Genomic DNA, 22,110 nt, shown 5'->3' with positions numbered 1-22,110 from the left:
GCAACAGTGCCAGAAAGTGGACGAATGTTCGAAGTTTACCTGCTGGTGTTTGTCCACCATTTCCCGGATCTGCTGCTCAGCATGAAAATGCTTCTCTTTCACCTTATTCAGCTCTTCATCCTTGGCCTGCATCTCCTCCTCCTGCCTGCTGACTTGGAGCAGAGGCTTCACCTGAGGACAAACAAATGGGAGATGTGAAGAGTAAGAAAAGCCAAAACAAGGAGGAAAATTAAAGAGAAAAAAAAAAAAAAAAAAAAACAACAACAAAAAAAAAAAAAAACAGAACAAGTGCTATGAAGTTGCAGAGAGGACGCCGAGGCTCACCTTGGTGAAGAGCCTCCACCACTGCCAGTTCCTGAGTTTAAGATAAGCAGCGCAGTTCCTCTGGATCACCCTCATTGCAGTCAGCTGCTGCTGCCTCTTAGCAAAAGCCCTACAAGCAAACAGCAGAGTCACAACTCATATTCTCTAGAAGTGTAAAGTAACACACTTAAAGACAAGAATTACACTTTATATGTGTAATCTATATAATGACAAAAATGTTCTTACTTGCGGGCCACATAGCCTCTGCACCAGGCCTGGAAGCTGATTATGATGTCCGTGATCTTCATGTCCCTTTCCTCCTCCAGGTGAGCCAGGACTCCTGCTCGGAAGAAAACTTTGCTCTGGCCAATGCGGTAGAGGTTGGGATCCAGCTCCAGGCTTTTGATCTGTGAAGAAAGGGAATGATCAGTCACTCCGGCAGAGGAAGCAGGCATTATAAGGGTGTGATTAGAAGTTTAAAGCCTACTTACCATGAGCACACAGGCCTGCTTTCCATCCATGAAGCCCTTGGGAATAGCATTGGGGGTAAGGATTTCATACCTGAGGGAAACACAGGTGAAGAGCATATTGGGTTGTTTTTAAATAAATTAAAATGTGAAAAAAAAAAAAAAAAAAAAAACAAACAAAAAAAACAACCCAGTGGGAACATTTATAGTCTTACCTCTGTCTGAACTCCTGGAAGACGATGCGGTTGGGGAAGCCCTGTCTGCAGATACGGATCCCCTCAAGCACACCATTACACCTCAGCTGATCCAGAACCAGGTGGGGGTCCAGTTTACCAGCCTGAGAAGAGGAAGATTTGCTGATTAAGAGTATGCTCTATTCTGCATATTAACATCTCTTCCTTTTCCAAGAGGAAAGACATTTGAGCCCCTGTTGGTGTTTCAGCTGCAAATGAAAATATGAGAATTGGGCCGAGTCGATCTGTGACAGCTTTAACAAAAACAAAACAAAAAAAAAAAAAAAAAAAAAACCATGACAGGTAAACCTGGTCAGAGTGCAACAACTCCTGGGTTCCTGACTCAAAATAAAATGTGCTCAGTGGTGTATTCTAGTGCAGACGTAACTGACAAACTTTACAACTGAACAACCCCATCTGCTAAGCATTTTCAGAGTTTCAGTTGCAGTGGCAACATCCAGTCAGATGCCCACGTTTCTGTAGTACCTTCTTCTCGTGGTTAGGGATGATGCAGCGAACAAAGTTGGGGTTTGTGTTCCTCAGTGTGGCCATCAGTTTGGACAGCTGCTCCTTGTACAGCTGGCCCACCGTGCGGAACATCCCTTTACGAGTCTTGAAAGCGCCATGCATCTCAGACATGCCAGTCACCTTATCTAGACCCACTATGCTGTCCACTGAACGAGGGGGGAAAACAGAAAGGAGAAGACATTATGTACAAAGTCAGCATGATTTGAATATTTCACCAGGCAAACTCAAATCAAATGCACATCAAAAAGGAGAATGAATATGAGCATTGTCTCTCCACCTCCTCTTGGTAAACACAACAGGAGAGAGAAGAGGTAGTTCACAAAACCAGCACCAGTGAAACGCCACACAATCACACACAAAAGTGCATGTGGAGAGGGGAACAAATCAGGAAGGAGGCTGACAGAGGGAGTCGCACAAGGCCAGTGAAGTGTGGAAAGAACACACCCAAAATTTAAAGAACAAAACATGTATAAAGTGCAGTGAGTGGAGAGAGTTCATTACTGAAACTGACAGCTTGTTGCTTTTGAAAATGTGTGCGATGACTGATTTAAATATGTATGTGCCTGAGAAGGTGACAAACATTGGCGGTTGCAGTGGGCATGTACTTTTGTGGTGACATTAAAAAAAACACCAAACCCATGCAGGATATACCCATTGCTGCAGTACCCATGACCAACACCAGGAGTCCCCAAACAACACTATCACACAGAGGGAGAAAAGGAGAGTTCAATGACAGAGCAACAAGTGGCAAGACCACCAGAAGATTTTGCTACTGCACACACAGCTGATTTTAGAGCAACACAAAATACACTTTTGGTTGATAAAGCTGGGAGAACGAGGGGATGAAAACATTTTTGAGAAAGAACAGGACCAAAAGGAGGAAGAAATACTAAAGAAATGAAAGAAACCTTTTTTCACCTGGATCTGAGTGCAGAATAGGAAAACGCTGATAAAAATAGGCTCTCTGACAATTATGTACCTCTGAGATGCAGTAAAAGACAAAAATGAGAAAAAGTGGGGCCACACAGGGGAAGGAATGGAAGGAAAATCACCAACGGGATTTGAGGAAAAAAATAATTTAAAAAAGGTAAAAAACAAAGGTCCACACACCAGACAGTAAGAGAGAAAAAAAAAAAGCACTATGAAGCAACATGATTATATTCCCATATCTTAGAGGGGCAGCGATTCCTGGGTTAAAGGCAAAAACAAGGCATCTGCCTCGACTCACCATCCTTCCAGAGCTCAGACACAAACTTGTCTGTGGACTGGTTGAGCAGTGAAGCCACATTGTCATTCAAGGGATCCATGTTCTTCAGCAGCCATTCGCCTGCCTTGTAGTCTACCTGTAGAGTGACACCAGACAGGAAGTGTCAAGTTTTTGGTTTTTTTTAATGATAGAAATATGTTGATGTAAACAGCATAATGAACTAAGCGATGTTTACCTTGCCAGCATAATGGATAATGCAGAAATCTGCTTCATCCTTCAGTTTCTTGGGCTTGAAGAATTTGGGATGTGTTCCCTGCTCCTGGAGCACCTTCTCCACAAAGCTCTTGTCTGTGGCCTTAGGGAACCAGCACTCCTCATCCAGCAAAGCCAGGATACCCGGGGGGCTGGCCTGGGACAGACGAGAGCACATGAGTCAAACCAACAAAGACGCTCAGAGGACCAACATAGTTACAGCAGATCAGAAAACTCACTGGCTTCTCAATGAGTTCGATACAGGGCTGCAGGTCGAGGCCAAAGTCAATGAAACTCCACTCGATGCCCTCCCTCTGGTACTCCTCTTGCTCCAGGATGAACATGGTGTGGTTGAAGAGCTGCTGCAGCTTCTCGTTGGTGTAGTTGATGCACAGCTGCTCAAATGAGTTCAGCTGGAGACATGGAGGGAAAGAAAATGCTTAAGAAATCTCGTGGGGCTGCATGCTGTTACAACAGATGGCCATGAACATGAGTGCTCAGCTATCACATAGCTGATATACAATTAATATACGTTAATTATACAATTATCTGCAGCGAGTGTGGTGCTTGATGGAGAGGTAATTATATTTTTAAAAACTGCCTTGTGTGTTTACCTCGAAGATCTCAAAGCCAGCAATATCCAAGATGCCAATGAAAGAGGCTCCCTGTCTCTTGGTCTTGTCGAGTGCTTTGTTGATCCTCATGACGAGCCAGCGGAACATCCTCTCATATGTGGCCTTAGCGAGGGCTTCCACGGCAAACTCTGCTTGCTCCTGAGTCTGAGCCTTCTGGACATAGTCTCGACCCACCTTGATTCTGGGTGACAGGATGGCCCTGGTGAAGTCTGTGACATTCATGCCCATGAGGTGGCATACCTTCTGGGCAGCTATTGAGAAAACGAGGGAAAGAGAATGAGTAGTGCAGGATGGAAGAGTGACATTTTAAAATTAATGTGCAGAGTGCTCGCTTACCTGTGTTATCAGGCATGGAGGCTTGGTCTGTATGACGCTCCTTCTTAAAGCTCATGTTTCCAAGCTGCAGAACAGATGCCACCACCTTCAACAGACCTGCACACGGAAAACAGCAAAATTAATTAACATGGCAAGAGTTACATTAAGCTGGTAATACATAGAGACACACATGCACAGAAACAAAAGCTGTCGTCTTACCAATTTGCTCATCCTCTGGAATACCCATGATCCTGAAGGCGTCCATGGTCTCTGTGAACAGATCCTTGTCCTGCTGGCCCGGAATTGTGACGTTCCCATTGGAAAGAAAACGGTAGTTGTTGTAATTTTCCAGGAGGAGATCACCTGAAATCAAACAGCAAAGGAAAAGTTAAAAAAAACAAAAAAAAAAAAAAACATCAAGTCACCAAATGGTTGAGGAAACTGCACCATCTTTAAACAGAGATTTTTGTTTAATGTGCTGCTTACTGCGCAATTTGTCTCCAGCCCCTGTGAGCAAGTAGTAGAAGATGTGAAAGGTCCTCTCTTCTTTGGCCTGGCGAATGGCACGAGATTTCTCCAACAAGTCTAGAGGTCGGTGTGTCAAGGACAACTTCTGATACTACCACAGAAAAGCTCTTGAACTGGTTTAAGACTTCTTTAGTAATAATAACATAAAAGGCAACAACCTGACAGCATTAAGGATACAAGTTTCAATATTGGCACCAACGATGTAACCATTGACATCAAAATTGATTCTGATGAATTTTCCCTGGTGGTGTGGAGGAAAAAATGTTTAAGTGAAAGTGGTATTTAGAAGAAATCATAAACAAAGGCTGTAGCAGTTAATTCTTACGAATCTGGAGGAATTGTCATTTTTGACAGTCTTGGCATTTCCAAAGGCTTCTAGAATGGGGTTAGCCTGCAGCAGCTGCTTCTCCAGCTCCCCCTAGTAGAAAGGAACAGAATTGCAATGCAAAACATAAGACGCAGGTACATCCATACAGGTAATTTCTCAGCCATGGATTCATATCTAACAAGACCATAAATCATTAAAATTAACCTCTTAAGCCCCAACGCCTAATCAATCTCCTGCCTTTTGCCCCCGTATCTGGGGTCGTTGGGGCTTAAGAGGTTAATCTGTGTATTGTGAGGGCTTCACATGCTAATCTGACATTTACTATAAAGTTACTTATGATTACAAAAAAGCAGAGGCGGGCGTTTTGCATATACCCATAATATACTTACATCTGAGACGGCAACATAAAGAACAAGACATTTAAACAAAAAGCGATAAGATTGATACCACATACACACATATACATACACCAGCAGCACACATCACACCCAAGCATTTTATCCCAACACGCAACGACATGTTAGCGTTTAAACTGACAAAGACCCCAAAACCCTGAGACTGTCAATAACCCGTCACCTGTTATTCAAAGCAGAGGAGTCCAGTGAACCGCAAGCACAAAACAAGTTGTCGTTTCTATTTCAGTACTTTAATAACTCTTTCCTTCAAAAAAAAAAACCCCACATATACACCATGCTTAATGCAGAATTTAACCTTTGAATTTTAAGTCAATCTTAACCAGTTCTCATATTATATCACTGTCAGTTAGCTTTTTATGAAAGCAAATGGTGTCCCCCAGCCAAATGAGTACAACTTCCTCAAGTGCATGTTAGGTCATTACACAACATGTATGCAGCTTAGGATATCTGTCCAAGCAAAAAAAAAAAAAAAAGAAAAAAGAAAGAAAAAAGAAAAAGAAAAAAAAAAGCGACTTTGGAATCATCGGCACATACAAAGTAGCAACAAAACCTGTGAAAAGTTCAACCAGACAAATGTAAATACATCCATCATAGCAAAAGTAGCTCAAGCAAAGACCCCACCCTCTTTATCCTGCCATTGTCTGGCTGAATTTTTCACAGGAACACATACGGCTGCCGCTGAGCTGCAAACAAACTTCCTCCATACTTCCTATTGGCTGGCAAGACACGTAACCCCTGCCCTTGATACAAAGTGACTCCCATAATAGTGCGGTCCAGCGAGGGGGGAGAGAGAAGAGGATGGGCGTGGTAGAAGGAGGACTGTGATGACAGAAGCAGGTGGGGAGGAAGAGTGAATGAAGGGGGAGGGTTAACTCACATGTGACAGGACCAAGTTGTTCTGTTGATGGGAGAGAGAAATACAACAACCTCAAAAAGGGACGATAGATGTGGTTTTCAGTAAACCCCTGTGGGTGGGTTTTAGCAGCATCTATCGCAGCGCTGACAGGCCAGATAACAGTAGTGTGACGTAATGCTTGACTGCTTGGCAGAGTTTTATTTCTACTGACAAGTTGCAGTAAAAAGTGAAGTAAACCCAAACACATAGTAGATTAAGTTAGGTCTCTGGTCTATATGAAGTGTGACAGGAGGGCCTGAATGTACACTACTGTTTTCTGTGCCTGCAGGGTCGTTATTTTCATTGCCACACATTTTCCTTGATGGTCTTTCTGTGCAGCTTTACCAACAGCAATTTTGCTCTGTTTCCTGTAGAAAATGAGCGGCTTGAAGGCAACAATGTAATGATTGATTCACAATCAGTGTGCATACTAATTACAGTTAAAATGAAAATAAGTAGATCCAGGGTGCACGGAGGAAAAGGATGATTACTTGAATTTACAGGAGTAAAACAGCTGGGAGTGAAGTGAGATGAATGAATGTGATAAACAATGGAGGTCTGAAGGTTCGAATGCAAGTATCAGCTGCAAGACTGACCTGATCTTTTTTGGTCTTGTGAGAGGAGGCGATGTGAGCGAGATACTGGATGACCTTCTTCGTGTTCTCTGTCTTACCAGCACCAGACTCGCCTCTACAGACACAAACAGGAGAAAATAAAATAGTCAGTGGACTGATTCAACACTGAGAGGACATCTTCTGTAATGTGACCACTGTTGATGTGTTCATCATCTATAACTTACGTGCACAGGATGGACTGGTCTTCACGATCTGCACAAAAAAAATAAAAAAATAAATAAAAAAATAAAAAAATGAATTGAATATGTACCCACTGAACAACAATTCTGCATATACAAAATGAACATAAGTTATCGTTACAGTGCAAGACCTTTTTTGTCTATACGACAGGAAGTTCATTGACCACAGAGAGGAAATGAATATCCGGCTTCCTGCGACAGTGAAGACGTGCTTGGGTCTAAGTAACCTTTTTTAATTACTGCCGCGCCTCCTCAAATGAAGAGCATTGAAGGGACAGAGTGTAGCTTGGGTGGACTGAACAACAATATGCACAACAGTGGCCTTAATGTCCAGCTGCTGTGGTGCATGCAGGAGTAATTAAAACATACAATACAATTGCTATGCAGGAAACACCGAGAACTGTCTCGATGGTAATTCACAGAGTCGCAAAAAAACACTGCATAATTATGTGACACGGCAGTAGTAAGAGGGGGGGGCGGCACAGGAAATCTGCACTAGCAGAGTTTTGTCAGGAAATTTGCTCAACATAATGGCTGTAAGCTACTGTACAGGCTCAAACATGGTGTAAATTCATACATGTTGAAAATTTATTTTATATCCCATGTGTATATTTCCAATGAGTGAGCAACAAATTTTATTAGCTTGAGCTGAGAGATTCTGATGGCACAAGCTGGAAAAGTGCAATTCTCAGAGGGTCTCAAACAACATTCTGCAACCAGTGGTCCCCTGGGTCTTCCATGCAGAGCCAAAATACAGAGTACTCTTATACCCTGCATTCATTGTTTAAAAGAAGTAATGACACAAACAATCAGCCAGTGTTGATCAAAGCTGTGCCACTCAGAACACCAGTTTCACAATGTTATGTCTGGGAATGTTAGACAGGAACTGTATTTTTTGGTGTGGAAATGTTCGAGAATTTCAAACATTTAACAGCAAACGAAATATATTTTCATGATAGCACGTCGCCACCACTTCCTTTTCTTTAAATGCCGTCATACAATTCTCATCTCGACAGGCAGCTGGGACCGTGTCTTACCCTGCATCATGCTTCTGTAAGCCGTGTCAGTGATGGCGTAGATGTGGGGTGGCATTTCATGCCTCTTTTTGCCCTTGTACATGTCAACGATCTCCTCTGAGTAGATGGGCAGGTTCTTGTAGGGGTTTATGACGACACAGAAGAGGCCAGAGTATGTCTGCAAAGTGGATGAGAATTAAACAATTAAAGAAGCGCTCTTCGCCTGAACTGGAGAAAGAAACCTGTGAAACAGACTGGATGTGTTTATGTGATCAGAGATTTGCATCCCTCCGCATTACTGAATTAATATAAATGGCCAGTTCGCATTAAAGGAAAGGGCTTCCGCAGCTTCTCGATAACAAGGACTTCCCATCTTCAGTTTAAAATTCTCATGAACTCTTATTTGTAATCCTCCTGTGTTATGGAATATTAACCCTACCCTGCTGCAAGTTTAAACTGATGACTGATCTTGGCATTATAAAAAGTACAGCTATTTGACAAGCCAGCCAAGTCATATACACAAAAAAAACAATGTTTTCTCAGAGTCAGACATTAAAATTCCCTGTTTATTCATTTCTATAAAACTAATAAGTCATGTATCTTGTATATCTGGACTCATCTCTCCTCATAGCATAACAAATAAAGTTGGTTTTTTTTTTTTTTTTTAAATATTTCGCATTCCTGAGCTGCCCTCCCAATTTCTTTGTACCAGGCATCTCTCCCTCTGTTGTACACCCGCGTTCCCCTGGGAGATGGTCAATTTCATGACTACAGAGCCTGGAGCCACTCAAACCGACCGTAGCCTGGGTCTCTGGAGGGAGGGGTACAACGGGCTGTGTTGATATGACCGGGTCACACATCACAGAGTCAAAGAGGCCAAAAATCACTCCCAGCCCAGATGGAGTAAATAACATTCATTATGGGGGCAGCAAGAGCAGTTACAACATAATTTACATTCCATGTTCATCTCTGCCAAAACTGTTTTTCATATCTCTCACACTCCCAACTGTATTGTTCCCTACAGCTTCCTGTTTACAAGACTCCGAAACACACACACAAGGATCAAACAAGAGAGACAAAGTGGGACAACACTGAGGGAGAAGACTGCTGAAGTACCACTAGTATGTTAAAAGACTGTTCACATTCTTTATAAGAAGAGCCGGTGTGTATGATTTGTCATTGCACTGGAGCTTAACAAGATAATTAGGAGGTTAGACAGGGTTCAAGAGTAGATTGTTTTCTATAAGCCAGTGGGGAACAGCTATGCTCTTCCTTTTTCCTGTCATTTGTTTTCTATAACAATAGCAACCTGGTTAACGTTTGACATGATGAGGCAAGTCTATGAGGAAGTAATCCCCACGAGCTAAAAGCAAAGTTTTCAGAGGGTTTCTTTTTGTGGTTTTTCTCCTGCTCTTGGGTCTGTATGATGTCAGTGACAGCAGCCATCCCTAATATGGTCATCTCATGCACACAGCTCTGGCTGTGGGCGCAAAAGCCACACCCAACTGCTGATCAGACCTTTTGTTTATGAGGGTAAGCCAATCAAAACAAAGCTTGTTTTTTTCTTCAAAGGAAGAAGAGCTGAAACAGCTCGCTTCAGGCAGGATGAGGTCAGGCGCTGCACCAAAGCCCAGTGTAATAAACTATTCTGAACTGTGAGTCATAAGTCCGAGAATTAAAACAGTTTGATGTGAGCATAATGGGTCCACAGTCAAATAGTGAACATAATGATTGCAAAATGTATTTTCTTTATTAGAAAATAAGCACATTAGTGCATCATTTAATTGAATGTCATTTTCAATTGCAGCTTAAGCCTTGAATCTTGCAAAGCTACTATAATAGGATCCAAGATTAATGATATGTGGGTGAATATAAATAGAAATCACATCTAGTATATTATTGTGATGTTAGATTTCAGCAGACAGAATGAACAGAGCAACAGAAGGTCAGTGCTCCATACTTACATATATAAGACCAGAGTAATATCTCTCTTTCAGGTTATGCAGCACGGATGCCTCATTCAGACACGTGAGCTCGGCCATGTCCTCGACCTTGCTGAACTTCGGGGGGTTCATCTTCTGGATGTCATCCTTGTTCACTCGGATCTTCTTTCCAGAGTCTGCCAGCTCCACAACGCACTCGTCGCCGTGCTCCTCCTTGATGGAGCCGGCCTCGAACCCCAGGCGCTCCGAGGGCACCCATACCAGCTTCTTGGAAGCCCAGTCAGCTTGTGCCAGTGGGTTGTTGACCACATTACGGTCCACGTACAGAAACTTGTCTGCATCCGACATGGTTGCTGTTTTACAGAGAGAAAAAGAAACATTGCTTGTTGTTAGCGGTGCAGGGAGATTAGTGTCACACTAAAATCTAATGAGCAGTTTCACATCTTCAAAGAAAACTATTACATGCAATTTCCTGTTTAACTCCTTCTCTATTTGGTATCCATCTGTCTACACGTGTAATCTCCGAGGAATGCACAGGTCACCACTAATATACAAGAGCAATACGGCTCTGCGTTGACATAAAGGAAACAGTTCAAACAAGGCTCTGTTACTCCGAGGCTAAACGCTGTGAACACCTAATCAAATTTCGAGTGGCAGGGAAGAAACATGTGTCTGGATCACAGAGACAGCAGTACCAACAGGGGGGGCCTGCAGTTTGGCTAACTGCTCCAGTACAGTCTTTTACTGGCTGGTCATGGTGCTCGTTTGATTTTAGAGATAAACTGGTTGATGAATTATAGCGCTTATCAAGAGGTTTCAGGAACTAACGGAAAAGTCCCTTTTCACATTTCTGCTTGATTGTTTTGGTTTATTATTTAGAGTAAGTTGAAATGTTTGTGTGGTGCCACCCACATACATGTCATTCGTACTTTCCCCTTTCCAATAGACACCGAGTAGTCACCTTGAGGCCCATCCAAAAACGCCTCCTCTCTCACTAATGCGTTGCAAAACTATCAAGTAGGAGGAGAGCTACCAAGTTTGATAAAACTCATGAATTATAAATGAATACAAAACAAATGAGATTCACACTGAATGTTGCAGTTCACACTACACACAAGTGCATACAGATAAACATCAGATCTAATCATATAGATTGAAATCACTGCTCAGCCTAGTCTATACACGCTTATAAATAACAGCTTGCTGACAGGGAGTGCTGTGGTTTAACCCATATGGAAAGTGACTAGACTAGTACAACCAGTAAGGCAAGCAAAAAAAAAAAAAAACAAAAAAAAAAAAGCACGAGCAGGCTACAGCCAAACCGCCCAAACAGTCAGTGCAGAGACGCTGTGAGCAATTAACCGAACGTAGTTTTCTTTCACAGACACCAGTACCCCCAGCCTTTACTATCTAAATGATCATTCCAGCACAGCGGGAGACCCACACCAATTTTCCCAGCATCACCAGGGTTCTTGGTCTTTTCTAGTGTTCCCTCACCTCTAAGGGTAACCAAGCACACAGACAGTTTGCATTTGCTTGGTCACTCATATGCAAACGTCAAGAAAAACACAGCGGAGGTCGGGCTTAGGTAGTCATGACTGTATCTAAATGAATATATAGAGGCAGTCAAGTTTTGATGAGAGCAATTTCACACTGCAGGTCCAGTGGGAAAAGGTTCAAATTACTCATGCTCAGCATAGTAAAATGCTGCTTGTACACACCACTGATTTACAAGTCTTACATTTCCAGAGCCTTACAAAAAGCCATGTGCGTTTTCCTTTAGCTGTAAGCAGTTCAACAGCAGTGTAACTTCACAGCTCACACATTTCCCCCTAAAGCCCCAAATTTAGAGATGCAGTGAATTTGTGTATAGTTGCTCTTGCTTTACAACAGCGGAGACTCTCAGCCAGAGGGACACAACCTTTAAACTCTGAAGCATTCATAAATTGTTCTCAATGTGACAGACTCTGGAGGACCTAAACCAAAAAAGTACTAAGATACTAAAGTGCTGCTTGTTCCAGCACATTAACCCTGAGCTCTGAGAAAGAAAGCAGAGGCATTCTTCTCATGACCCCTGCGGCTTCATGTCCTCTATCAACACTCTGTCAGACTAAGCCACAGCTGACGTCCATCACTGTGCACCACGCCCACTAGCTCATCTGTGGTCTACAGACCCCATCCTCTAATAGAACGTGGGGCAAATTTGTCCTGCTTTCTCTCTCAGTTGGCCACAAGCTTCCTCCTCTGCCTTCAGACTCCCTGTGCACAATCCTAACACCAGCACCCACCCTTCCCCTTTTGTTTTCCAGTCTTTTCAGGGTCACATTCCTCCCATACTCACTCTTTATCAGGGAGAGACAGCATCTAAAAGCATTCCACAAATTTCTGTCCTATATACCTCTCCCCTTACATCTTCCTCAAACCCATTTTCTATGGCTTCTTCCTGTCACATTAGCATGTCAAGTGTGCCTTTAGGGGTTTCACAAACATTGCTCCATACTTTTGAGAGCTCTTCATTCCTTGTAGTGCATCTCTGACAGTGCTCCCATACTCCTTTAAAATTCTTTTGGCCATTACTTGCCCCTCTACATTCAGATCACTTGGCCCCGTGCAGAGTTTGTATACGAGCCATAACTGATTATAATCCCTGCAGCTTTGTTGTCTGGCAAAAACAAGAAGTGAAACAGAACACACCCAGCACTCTGGTTTGTTTTAGCTTGCTATGATTCAAAGGTACAGGGAGACATGTTTGCCAGGCCACTATAAAAAGTATCAAATAATCTTAACAAATACACACACCATCTGTTGCTGCAGTCACGTTGCTTAAGGATCAAATACTTGCTAGTTTATTCATTTTAAATTAATGTTAACCAGAAGTCTTTCATACGAAACTGCAGTTTAGACATTTAATGTGTGGAAACTGCTGCAAGCAGTTGTTTTTCTTACCAATTAATCCACAGATTCTTTTTCTATTTGTTCATTCCCACTTAAATTATGTCTGACTTACTCAAAATGTTTTTGTCCTAACCACATAAAGTCAGTTTACCGTCACCTATAAAAGAAAGAATCAGCCAAGCAGTAAAAGAGGACTAAAGTCCAATCTAACAATGACGTCTGCCATAGTCCGACTCACATGCCTGACACAGATAACTGTGACATACTTCAAACTAGCTCTCCAGAGAGCAATGAGGTCTAAAATTACTCCCAGTAGCTATTCTAGCTTGGCAAGGCCTGTTCTATATAGAAGGTAGAAGACGAGGGATAAAGAACAGCCAATTTTAGACCTTGGCTTTTCCCCGTAGAGCTTAACAGTTACAGTAAGTCTTGGATGTTGATTTGACATTGAGATAAAACACTGTGCATTAAAGCTCATGAAACCCACCCCCTGCTTGAGGATCACAATTCCTCGTTCTTGAAGCCCTGCTGCCAATGCATCCATAATCCTGTAAGAATCAAGCGTTCTCTGAATCCCTGTCTGTGGAGTGACACTTGGCTGCAAAAACACCATCTATTCTGCTTAGCCTGACTTCAACTCATCTAGATTTTCATAACACAGATTACTTATTAAGTGATTACATGGTGGCAGACACTTGGACAGTCATCCTGAAACCAGCACGGCACAGTTTTATGGGCAATGACTGAAAACCCATTCAAAAAATATATTTAAATAAAAAAAAAATAATCAGAGTTAGTTAGCTCTACCCCATTAGACAATCTGATTGAAAGAGGAAGAGGAACCAAAAGACAACATGAGGATGAGAACAAAGGCCGGTGTGCAAACCTACATCACAGAGCAGTGTGGTTCCAAACAGAGGAAGCAATGCAGGAGCCAGGACCTTTAGAAAGAAGTGCAGGAGGAACGAGGAAAGGAAAAGGGAAACATAACGTTTAGAAAGAAGGTGAACTCAAGACCTTTAAAGCTGAGACCCTCGATTCATCAGTTTTAAAAAAACAAAAACAAACAACACCCGTCTTTCTTTTCCACCTCACCAAGTTACAGTTTAAAAAAAAAAAAACAAAAAAAAAAAAACTGGAGTCGTGACAACCTCCGCCACAGCTTGACCATGTAAAGTCAAACCCTCCTGTTCCAGCTGAAAGGAACCCATAAAACCAGCTGTGCTGAGCTGACATTGCTGCCTTTCTATTAATAATCCTGCCAAAGTCAATAACACTGTACTCCCACCAACAGCATCTCATCACAGCATCCCACTAACATAAGCTGAGCCAAGCCTGCTCGTCCTCAGTTGCCTTTCTCATGCTGTGGACATTGTTTTAACCCGTTGACACCCTTCATCCGTTTATGTTCCTCATTCCAACAAATACTACTTTGTCTATTTTTACTGCATCAATGCCTCCTCTGTCATAGCTTTACTGCATTCGACCCCCTCACAGTTTGAGCTGATCACTGCGAGTCTGCCCTCTCATGACATGAGTGTGTGCCAGACAGGAGCCGCTAAGGTACTGAGCCAGTCAGTCAAAATTCATTATGGGCTTACACGTCAACTCTCTCTACTTCCTTCACCCTCCTCCTCTGAAAGTGGCACAAGGGTGGGGCAAGGAGAAGGGAGGGGAGGAGGAAAGAGGAAATGACAAGCTGAGAAAACTATTTTGCCATTTGAGGAACTTGTTGTGTGCGAGTCTTTCGAGGAGAAGAAAGGTGGCGCTTTTCTTGAGCCCATGCTGAGCAGATCTGAGGACTGAGGAGTAAATTAAGCCCTGGCTGGAAAAATAACCACACTGCATGACAGACCTACATCACTTTCCACATTCCTGCCCCAACCAGGATCAAATTTCACTGCACTGTAAGCTAGCCACTGCCATCTACCACTTGCAGCTAGGGGCCCCTACAACATCATATGAACTCAGACTTTAGTCTGACCCCCCACAACCTTTTCAGATGAGCTAGTGAACTTCTTCACCAACACCACAGTCATGTTTAAGTGTGTTCATCTGAATTAGATTTGACTGATAGCAAAATAGTGGATGTAACAATTGAACTATGAGTGTTTGGGTATACCTGCCTTCATAAATTTAGTGCCAAGCAGGCCCTTTTAAACCATACACTATATGCAGAGGCACACGCAGCCACCATTATGTCACCTACTGGTTATGAGGTTCTGTTGTGAAGATCTTGCTTGTGCATTTTGGCCATCAATTTTTTAATATCATTATTTTTAAACTAGAAATGAAGAACGAGAGGTGATTTTTTGTGGAATCCCCATGCAATAGCTTTCTCAGACTTCTAAAGTAATGCATTTGTTTTCACAGACAGAAGTCAGGCCCTTTTGAGCATTAGCACAAGAGTACAGATTTAATGCACTTGCACAGTGACTTCACTTTTCAGCAGATGGACTGTATACCGAAGATGGACATACTTTTCTACTGGTCAGCAAAGAGGCAACTCCTTTGGTTAAAGTAGAAAGTAGTATAAGTTTTCTTTTTAGTTTCTGAATGGACGACACCAACAGAGCATAAAAATATAAAGAAGTGTATGCTTGACATGGCTTACATGTGTAGGTAGACAGATAAGCTACTATTGTCTCTCAGTTTCTTAGTCAGATCCACTCAATCGTGCACATTTTAAAACACCAAGACGGTAAAGTCGCAACACTACAAGGCTTACTAACCAAAAGGTGCGATCACACTGCAAAGTTCATCGTTAATATTACAGTCTGAGCTCAACAACTACAAATCATTCTAGCTGACCTTTTCAAGCACTTCTTTTACTTTAAGTTAACTCTCTTGCACTTGATCACAACACAAGTTTTTACCGTGGAGACAGTGCATAAAAAAAATAAAAAATAAAAAGAATTGGAGAGGGAACATGATCTTTCCACATACTGCCTCAAGTCAAGCATTTCAATGTTACTTTTAAGTCATCAGTTTCCAATACATCAATTTCACCTCCACCCAATCCAAGCAATAGTTAAGATTAAATGTTGATTTAAAATGACAGACCATTTGAAATAGGTCATCCGCCTGACAACTGCAACAGTTTCAGGGTCACAGAACAAATTTCCGTTATCTTTGAAACAACCACCCTGTTACACCACAGCCCAAACGACTGGTTACTTCGCCTGCCCTTTTAGAAAAACACTCCAACCGTATTGACTATGTGATAGCTCACAGATCGTTACGTAAGCCTTTTAATAGACAGTGAAAGAATGCAGAAGGGAGTTAAGATACACATTTCTGTTTGTCAGCAGCAATCTTTCTTAGGAGGAAAGCTGCACTGGAACAGCTACGCATTAGATTTCTGACAGACACAGTGAAGGAAATCTGCTACTTTTATAGTTTCACTTTTCGTATGTTCTTATACATTTAATTCTACCAGCAGAAAGCCTCCATCTGCTGCTTCTACTTTGTGGATTGCCATGCGGTTTGTCTCAGCCTTATCACTTGTTATCGCTACTTAGGTCACTCCCTTTGAGAGATTCAGACAATACAAAGCTGTCTTCTTTTTAAAAGAAAAAAAAAATCATCTCATAAAAAGACACATTAACAGTCTTTGGAGAACCACATGACAGTCTGACAACCTGGACAGCTGGCATGTAGTCAAATTTTGGATTAACATGTGAATAAACTGTCCAACGGGAGTCAAATATTAGGCATATTACTCAGCACATTTCAAAGTTCATAGTGCAAAACTGTCTCTCACTTCGTCCCAAGTATCAATTGCCTTTCCGCACAGTTAAAACAGGTGTGTAGGTCACACACGCCCACCCAACCACGGACAAAGTACATTTAGGTCATATGCAGAAATGCAACTGAGCTTTACTACAGTCACGGCAGATTAGAAACCTTCCCTGTTTCAGGCCTTTTAACCTCAACCCAGCTTTTGTCTTGGTTCACACTGAAAAACGTACGTTTACATGAATAAGTAAAGCCTGCTAACTAGAACTTTGAAAATGTTTTTTTTACAAGACAAGATTTTGGACAGCCACTTCAATAATCCCAGAAAAAAGAAAAAAAAAAAAAACAAAACTGTATGATCATTAACTGGCACTCTGAGAAGGCTCAACTGTATGACTGTAATCTCTAATCAAACAATACCTCATAATTAGCGTTGCTGAACACAAAGCACCACCATCTGCTGAGCCATTGCCACAAGGAGGCATAAGTCAAGGTCTGTCCTTCAAGACCTGAAATCTCAACAAGTCTTTTGTTTATGTAGACTAAGTCAGAGCACAGTCATTTCCTGCCATTGTTGGGCTCTATTGAAACCTCACAGGTGTGTGTGTGTGTGTGTGTGTGGGGGGGGGGATAATAAGAATAGGAAAAGAGACAGGGGAGGTAAAACGAAGAACATGCACTGTGAACAGAGGTCACAGAGAAAGGTCTGATAAGAAGACTGACACAACAAGGAAATACAAAGCTGTTTAAAGAAAGAAAGAAAAGAAAAAACCCACGGTCTGCATATCCTTGAGAGTAGTCGGGTCAACCACTAACTGAGGCAGAGCTAAATTAGAAGAGACATTCAGGAGAAAGCAGCAGTTTGAATGACTTGAATTAAAGGCCAGCATTAATGACATACTGCATTCAGACTCCACAGGCTAAAATCTGTTAATGTTTGATACTGCCTTTAATACATAAAAATGAATTTAAGCCAGTGTCGCTCGCAGCTGAAACTGCTACATACTGAGAGAGGATACGATCGGCTCTGCTATGCTTAATGAAAAAAAACAAAAACAAACAAACTTGGCAATCTCCTCTGACAGGAATGTTTTGTTTATATTTGTGAATCTTGTGTCAAAGACACACACGATTTTAAACATTACCATTTTACTGAGCATTAAAACTATTTCAAGAAAAGTTAAAAGCTTAAACCAAAGTAAAGTCACATTTTAGAAAGCCAGAACCTTTTTTTTCATCATTTTCAACAGACAGGTTTCATAATTAATTCAAGTATGCCCCATTACTCTCAGCCCTAAAAAAAAGCCCAGCACATATTCCAATCTGGTTTTTTTGGCGATCTAAACTGCAGGAATTACTGCACATGCGAATGTAGTTCAAAAAGGCAGAATAGGAATACCTGACATTTCTTCAAATAACACTGAGACAGGGTAAACGATCGCAATGTGCCAAATAATGTCACACTGCCCTCTCCACAGAGCAACAAAAGCAGGGGGCCTGCAAATAATCTTCCCCAGCTGGGACATCCACCCTTCAATGAAATCTAAACATCCACAGGCAAGTTCCCTCAGACCGTATCACTCTGAAAAGACTGAACAGCCTCACACACCAGCACCCTGTTCACATTTTAAAAGAGGCCTGCATTCAATTTTGTCAGGACTACGGTACATAACTGCCGCCCCCCCCCAGGAGGGCCTCGAGTATGGACATTGCTGACACATGAATGATGGAATGTAACGATCTCTGCAGGGGGGCTCCATAACAGCACCGAAACTGGCAATGGGAGAGGAGAACTGGCCTCCAGAGAAGATGTTGCACAATGTATTAATTTGCCAAAATGACTCTTGCGAATAACAGGATATGACATACAACATGTCACCCCATGTGACCCTTCAAGCATCAGACTTTAAGCACATGACTGCTGCTCTCAGGGAGACTCATCCGGAGAAAGGTCACCCTGAGATGCCATTTATAGAAGAATTCTGCACAAGCTGTGGCTATTCTTCTGCTACTACAATGACTAATACTGATCACTGCTCAGCCTGCAAGCATTGTTACTGTAGTAACCTTGCACTGTGGTTTAAGACTTTCTTGGCAGAAACCAACTGATATGAAATAAGCGTTTGTGTTTAAAAGCAAAAGGGTGCCACGCTGCCTCCCTCTGAGACCACTAACACCTTCTACAATGAGAAGCAGGTTTGGGTGGAGGAGTGCCAGAGCTGCTGGGATGCCCAAGTCTGATTTGATGCAGACTTTGTGCATTTCTTCCCCCAAAATGCTGAACTTTGGTGCTTGTCATAGCCTAAATGACTATCCACAGTCCCTGAGTGCAAACAACTATGCGTCATCTAACAGATGCAAACAAATGATACTGACAAAGCACATCACTCAGGAGGATGCACACTGGTATGACATGATTGGTCCTGATTTGAATGGAACACTGAAAATCTGTGATTGGCCCAAATGTTGCCGTAACATGCATGTTCTCTTTGAGCCTGAACTAACTAGAGATGCTTTTTTGTAATCTGTGCTTGCAGATCAACATTTCCACTGCAGACGCATGCACGCTTTGCCTGAGCTTGAACTCAAAGTTTCCCGTGATGACTTTCGAGGCTCTAAAATTACATGGCGTCTCATGTTTTACAGTTCGTAAAGCCTTTAGAGGTAAATTTGGGTCACTGGGTTGCACAAATAAAAATGCACTCAGACTGAGCCGATACCGAGCCCTTCCAGCTCTTATGTAAAATGGAAAAAGTCACGCTGCCCAGCTAATGTTCATCAGAGTGGACCGCACTGTAATTACAAGACAAGCCTGGTCATTTTAAGCTGGCACTGCAGGAACCACTCTGACTTAACATCTGGCTCATCTACATAACAACCACATCTTTTATCATCATGCCCATCTCACGCTGCGAAATACTTCCTTCTGCTTCACCCCTTAATGACTTTAGATCCTCTATGTGGATAACATTCACTGCATTTTTTACATGCATCTCTATTTTCGTTCTTCACTATCTTGGCCTGGAATAATGCTGACTGGAAAAACTGCTTTCATATCAGGCAATCAATGAGTGTATGAAGAATGAAACCTTAGCCTTACTGGAAACCCATTGGACTTTTATCTAATGAGATAATAAACGTTAAGTGCCTCCCAGGTGAACTAGAATATTTTAATAATAAATCTATCTAGAAATATGTACTTCACATAGTACAGACAATCACATAATACAAGTTAAGCTTCTGAAACATCCATATTAGCCCACCTATGAGTTTGTCCGACTTCTCTATGCCTCTCCCAAAAATCACAGTAAAATGTGTTCCTCATGCCACCATGTTGGCAGTAGCAGTGCACAGACATGCAGGTGACATGGTTTAGTATGGGTAAAGCTGGTCAGTGGCGGAAACGCTCAGCTCGGCGATCCACTGACGTCACCCTGCCAGCCAGACATATCACCGGCTCAGTGTCTGTCTCCCACCGCTACACACCGATAAGTTGTGTAGCGGTGTTGTGTAGCACAAACTAAGCATTCATATCTTACACCGAGCCGGTGTTCGGATAGCCTGAACTTCCACCTCTTCTCTTCAGCTCAAACTCTCGCCCGGCTTTTTTTTTTTTTCTCTCTTTTTTTCCTTCCACGGTGCCATTCATTCAAGCGAATCACTTCCTGCCTCTACCGTTAAGACTTTTAGCTTCTCGCGAGCTGCCACAACGCTGAAGCTGTACTCTGAGACCTACGCTTCACATACTGCACACTCACTCGTGTATTAAAAGTTTATGGACAGTATATTATTTGAATATTAAAGTGCTGTGAAGTTAAATAAAGCTCGGGTTAAAACTCCGACGGAGGTCCCACTCCACCCAGAGCAGCTTGCTCTATTTGCAGCCCTGAACTAGCCAAAAAAGAAAAAAAAAAGGCCCTGCTTCCTGGTTCACTGCACTTGCTGCGGCTACAAGCGACTTGCACGAGTTAGAAACGAGTACATGGAGAAAGCATGGCAGACAAAAGTGTTCAAGAAAGAAATTACCTGCTTTTGGGGTGCAGGCTGCCTTTTTTAAGAGGGTGGCTAACAACAACCGTGTGGCTCAGTCAGCGTCGCAGTGAGACAAACTTATCTTCCTGTCGGCAGCAGCTTCGAAGAGTTCAGGCTAAACTACAGAGCTCGCTTCCTCCACTTCAGTCAGTCGCTCTTTCTATCTTTTTTTTTTCTCTCTCTCTCCCCCTCTTCCTTTTTCCCTCCCTCTTCCACTGGCTGGTCTCTGGTTTGCGTAATTTTAGTCAGCGAACGGCCCGCCGGAGCCTGGGGTGGGGTTCAGGATGAGGCGGGACCCAGCTGTCACATATCCGCCCCCTGGCCAATGGCCGCCGTCCTTTGTTAATCCTCGACACTTTTGTCCAATCGGCTTCTTCTAAAGGCAGCACAGGGCGGAGGGGTGACAGCGAATAGGCGGGACAAAGAACAAAAAACTGAACTTGAAAGCGTTGAGAGGAGGGAGGAGAGACTAGAGAGGTTACCGATAAAGCTGTGTTTAATGAGAGAGGTATGTGCATGCTAAGGATTTTTATGACCATATAAGTACCAGTCACTCTCAGGATGAACTGCATCACTCAGGATCTCCCCTCGTGTGTCAGCGAGGTCTAGTCTGCCCTGAGCGCCGTGCTAAACAACTAGTACGGATGGCTCCAGATGTTTGATTTCGTTTCTGCTGTCAGATAGCAGACAAATCATGCACATGCAGGCTTGCGTGCTACTCATATTACTAATCTGTCTGTCTCTTTCTTTTTTAAGGTGTAACAAAAACTCAGGCAGCGGTTTCTTGAAACTCTACACCCACCTCTGTCTGCTTAAACACATAAGATGTATTAATATTGTGAAGCACTCCTCTCTGTAAACAGGCTGTCTCCACTCTAAAAGGAGGTCAGGAAGACCAGTGTGCAGCTGACCCCGACTTTGGCAGCATGGTTGCAGAGGGCCTTGAATTTTTCACTGTTAACCAATTTTTAAAAACTCAGTCATCCTGTCACCATTACATACAAGCAATTTCAGCCTATTGGCTCCTGCTTCCACCAGAGGGATTTTTTAAATATAAAAACTTTATCCACACTTTCCCAAGCTCTTAGATGCGAGAAACCAGGTGTTGTGGATTTATTTTTGTGATGCATTTAACTAAATTGCGTAATTTAAAATGCAATTACTCTTTTAAAACTTCCTCCTGCACCTGGCACCATGGCCAGTCCCAACAGATCTCCAGTTTTTTTTCTCCAGTGAGTTTATTGAAATGCATCCATCAAACTGTCAGATATGAGATTAGATCTGAAGAACAAACACGGTGTAAGATAAAATTCAAAACAGTTATGTGACTTTTCACTCGCCCAACAAGTGAGCCGAGCTTCATGATCAGACGTGTTAACACTGCATGGGAACCGCCGCAGGTGATGATCTAATTAGTGTGAAAGGAGAGAAATACATGTTGACATTAGTTTTCACTTGGCTGTTAAAACTAACGTCAACGTTGCCTTGTGGAAAGAAATGAAGGATAAAGAGAGAATGAGGGAATGGAGAACAGGAAAGCAGGAATGTGGTAGGAAAGGGTGAAT

General features: G+C 42.5%; 1 protein-coding gene across 2 annotated transcripts in view; it reads right to left on the bottom strand.

The window, feature by feature from the left end:
* Positions 1-20,762, bottom strand: part of LOC101478531 (myosin-9) — a 30,289-nt gene extending 9,527 nt beyond the window's left edge. The window contains exons 1-21 of one of the 2 annotated variants that reach the window (XM_004562939.6): positions 20,540-20,762; positions 9,902-10,233; positions 7,959-8,115; positions 6,907-6,934; positions 6,704-6,797; positions 6,090-6,110; positions 4,794-4,886; positions 4,646-4,709; positions 4,427-4,525; positions 4,160-4,303; positions 3,962-4,057; positions 3,605-3,876; positions 3,230-3,403; positions 2,974-3,147; positions 2,760-2,874; positions 1,490-1,677; positions 986-1,107; positions 795-864; positions 550-710; positions 325-433; positions 40-171 (exon numbers count right to left, since the gene is read on the bottom strand). In XM_004562939.6, coding sequence (XP_004562996.2) covers positions 40-171; positions 325-433; positions 550-710; positions 795-864; positions 986-1,107; positions 1,490-1,677; positions 2,760-2,874; positions 2,974-3,147; positions 3,230-3,403; positions 3,605-3,876; positions 3,962-4,057; positions 4,160-4,303; positions 4,427-4,525; positions 4,646-4,709; positions 4,794-4,886; positions 6,090-6,110; positions 6,704-6,797; positions 6,907-6,934; positions 7,959-8,115; positions 9,902-10,228 — 2,640 coding nt within the window. In that variant the 5' untranslated portion in view covers positions 10,229-10,233; positions 20,540-20,762. The remainder of the gene's footprint in view (positions 1-39; positions 172-324; positions 434-549; positions 711-794; positions 865-985; positions 1,108-1,489; positions 1,678-2,759; positions 2,875-2,973; positions 3,148-3,229; positions 3,404-3,604; positions 3,877-3,961; positions 4,058-4,159; positions 4,304-4,426; positions 4,526-4,645; positions 4,710-4,793; positions 4,887-6,089; positions 6,111-6,703; positions 6,798-6,906; positions 6,935-7,958; positions 8,116-9,901; positions 10,234-20,539) is intronic. The other variant, XM_014409407.4, reaches the window with a different exon arrangement.
* Between the last annotated feature and the right edge of the window lie 1,348 nt (positions 20,763-22,110).

The sequence above is a fragment of the Maylandia zebra genome, linkage group LG4, assembly GCF_041146795.1.
Source record: "Maylandia zebra isolate NMK-2024a linkage group LG4, Mzebra_GT3a, whole genome shotgun sequence".
Lineage (NCBI taxonomy): Eukaryota > Metazoa > Chordata > Actinopteri > Cichliformes > Cichlidae > Maylandia > Maylandia zebra.
This window is presented reverse-complemented; position numbering and strand designations above follow the sequence as displayed.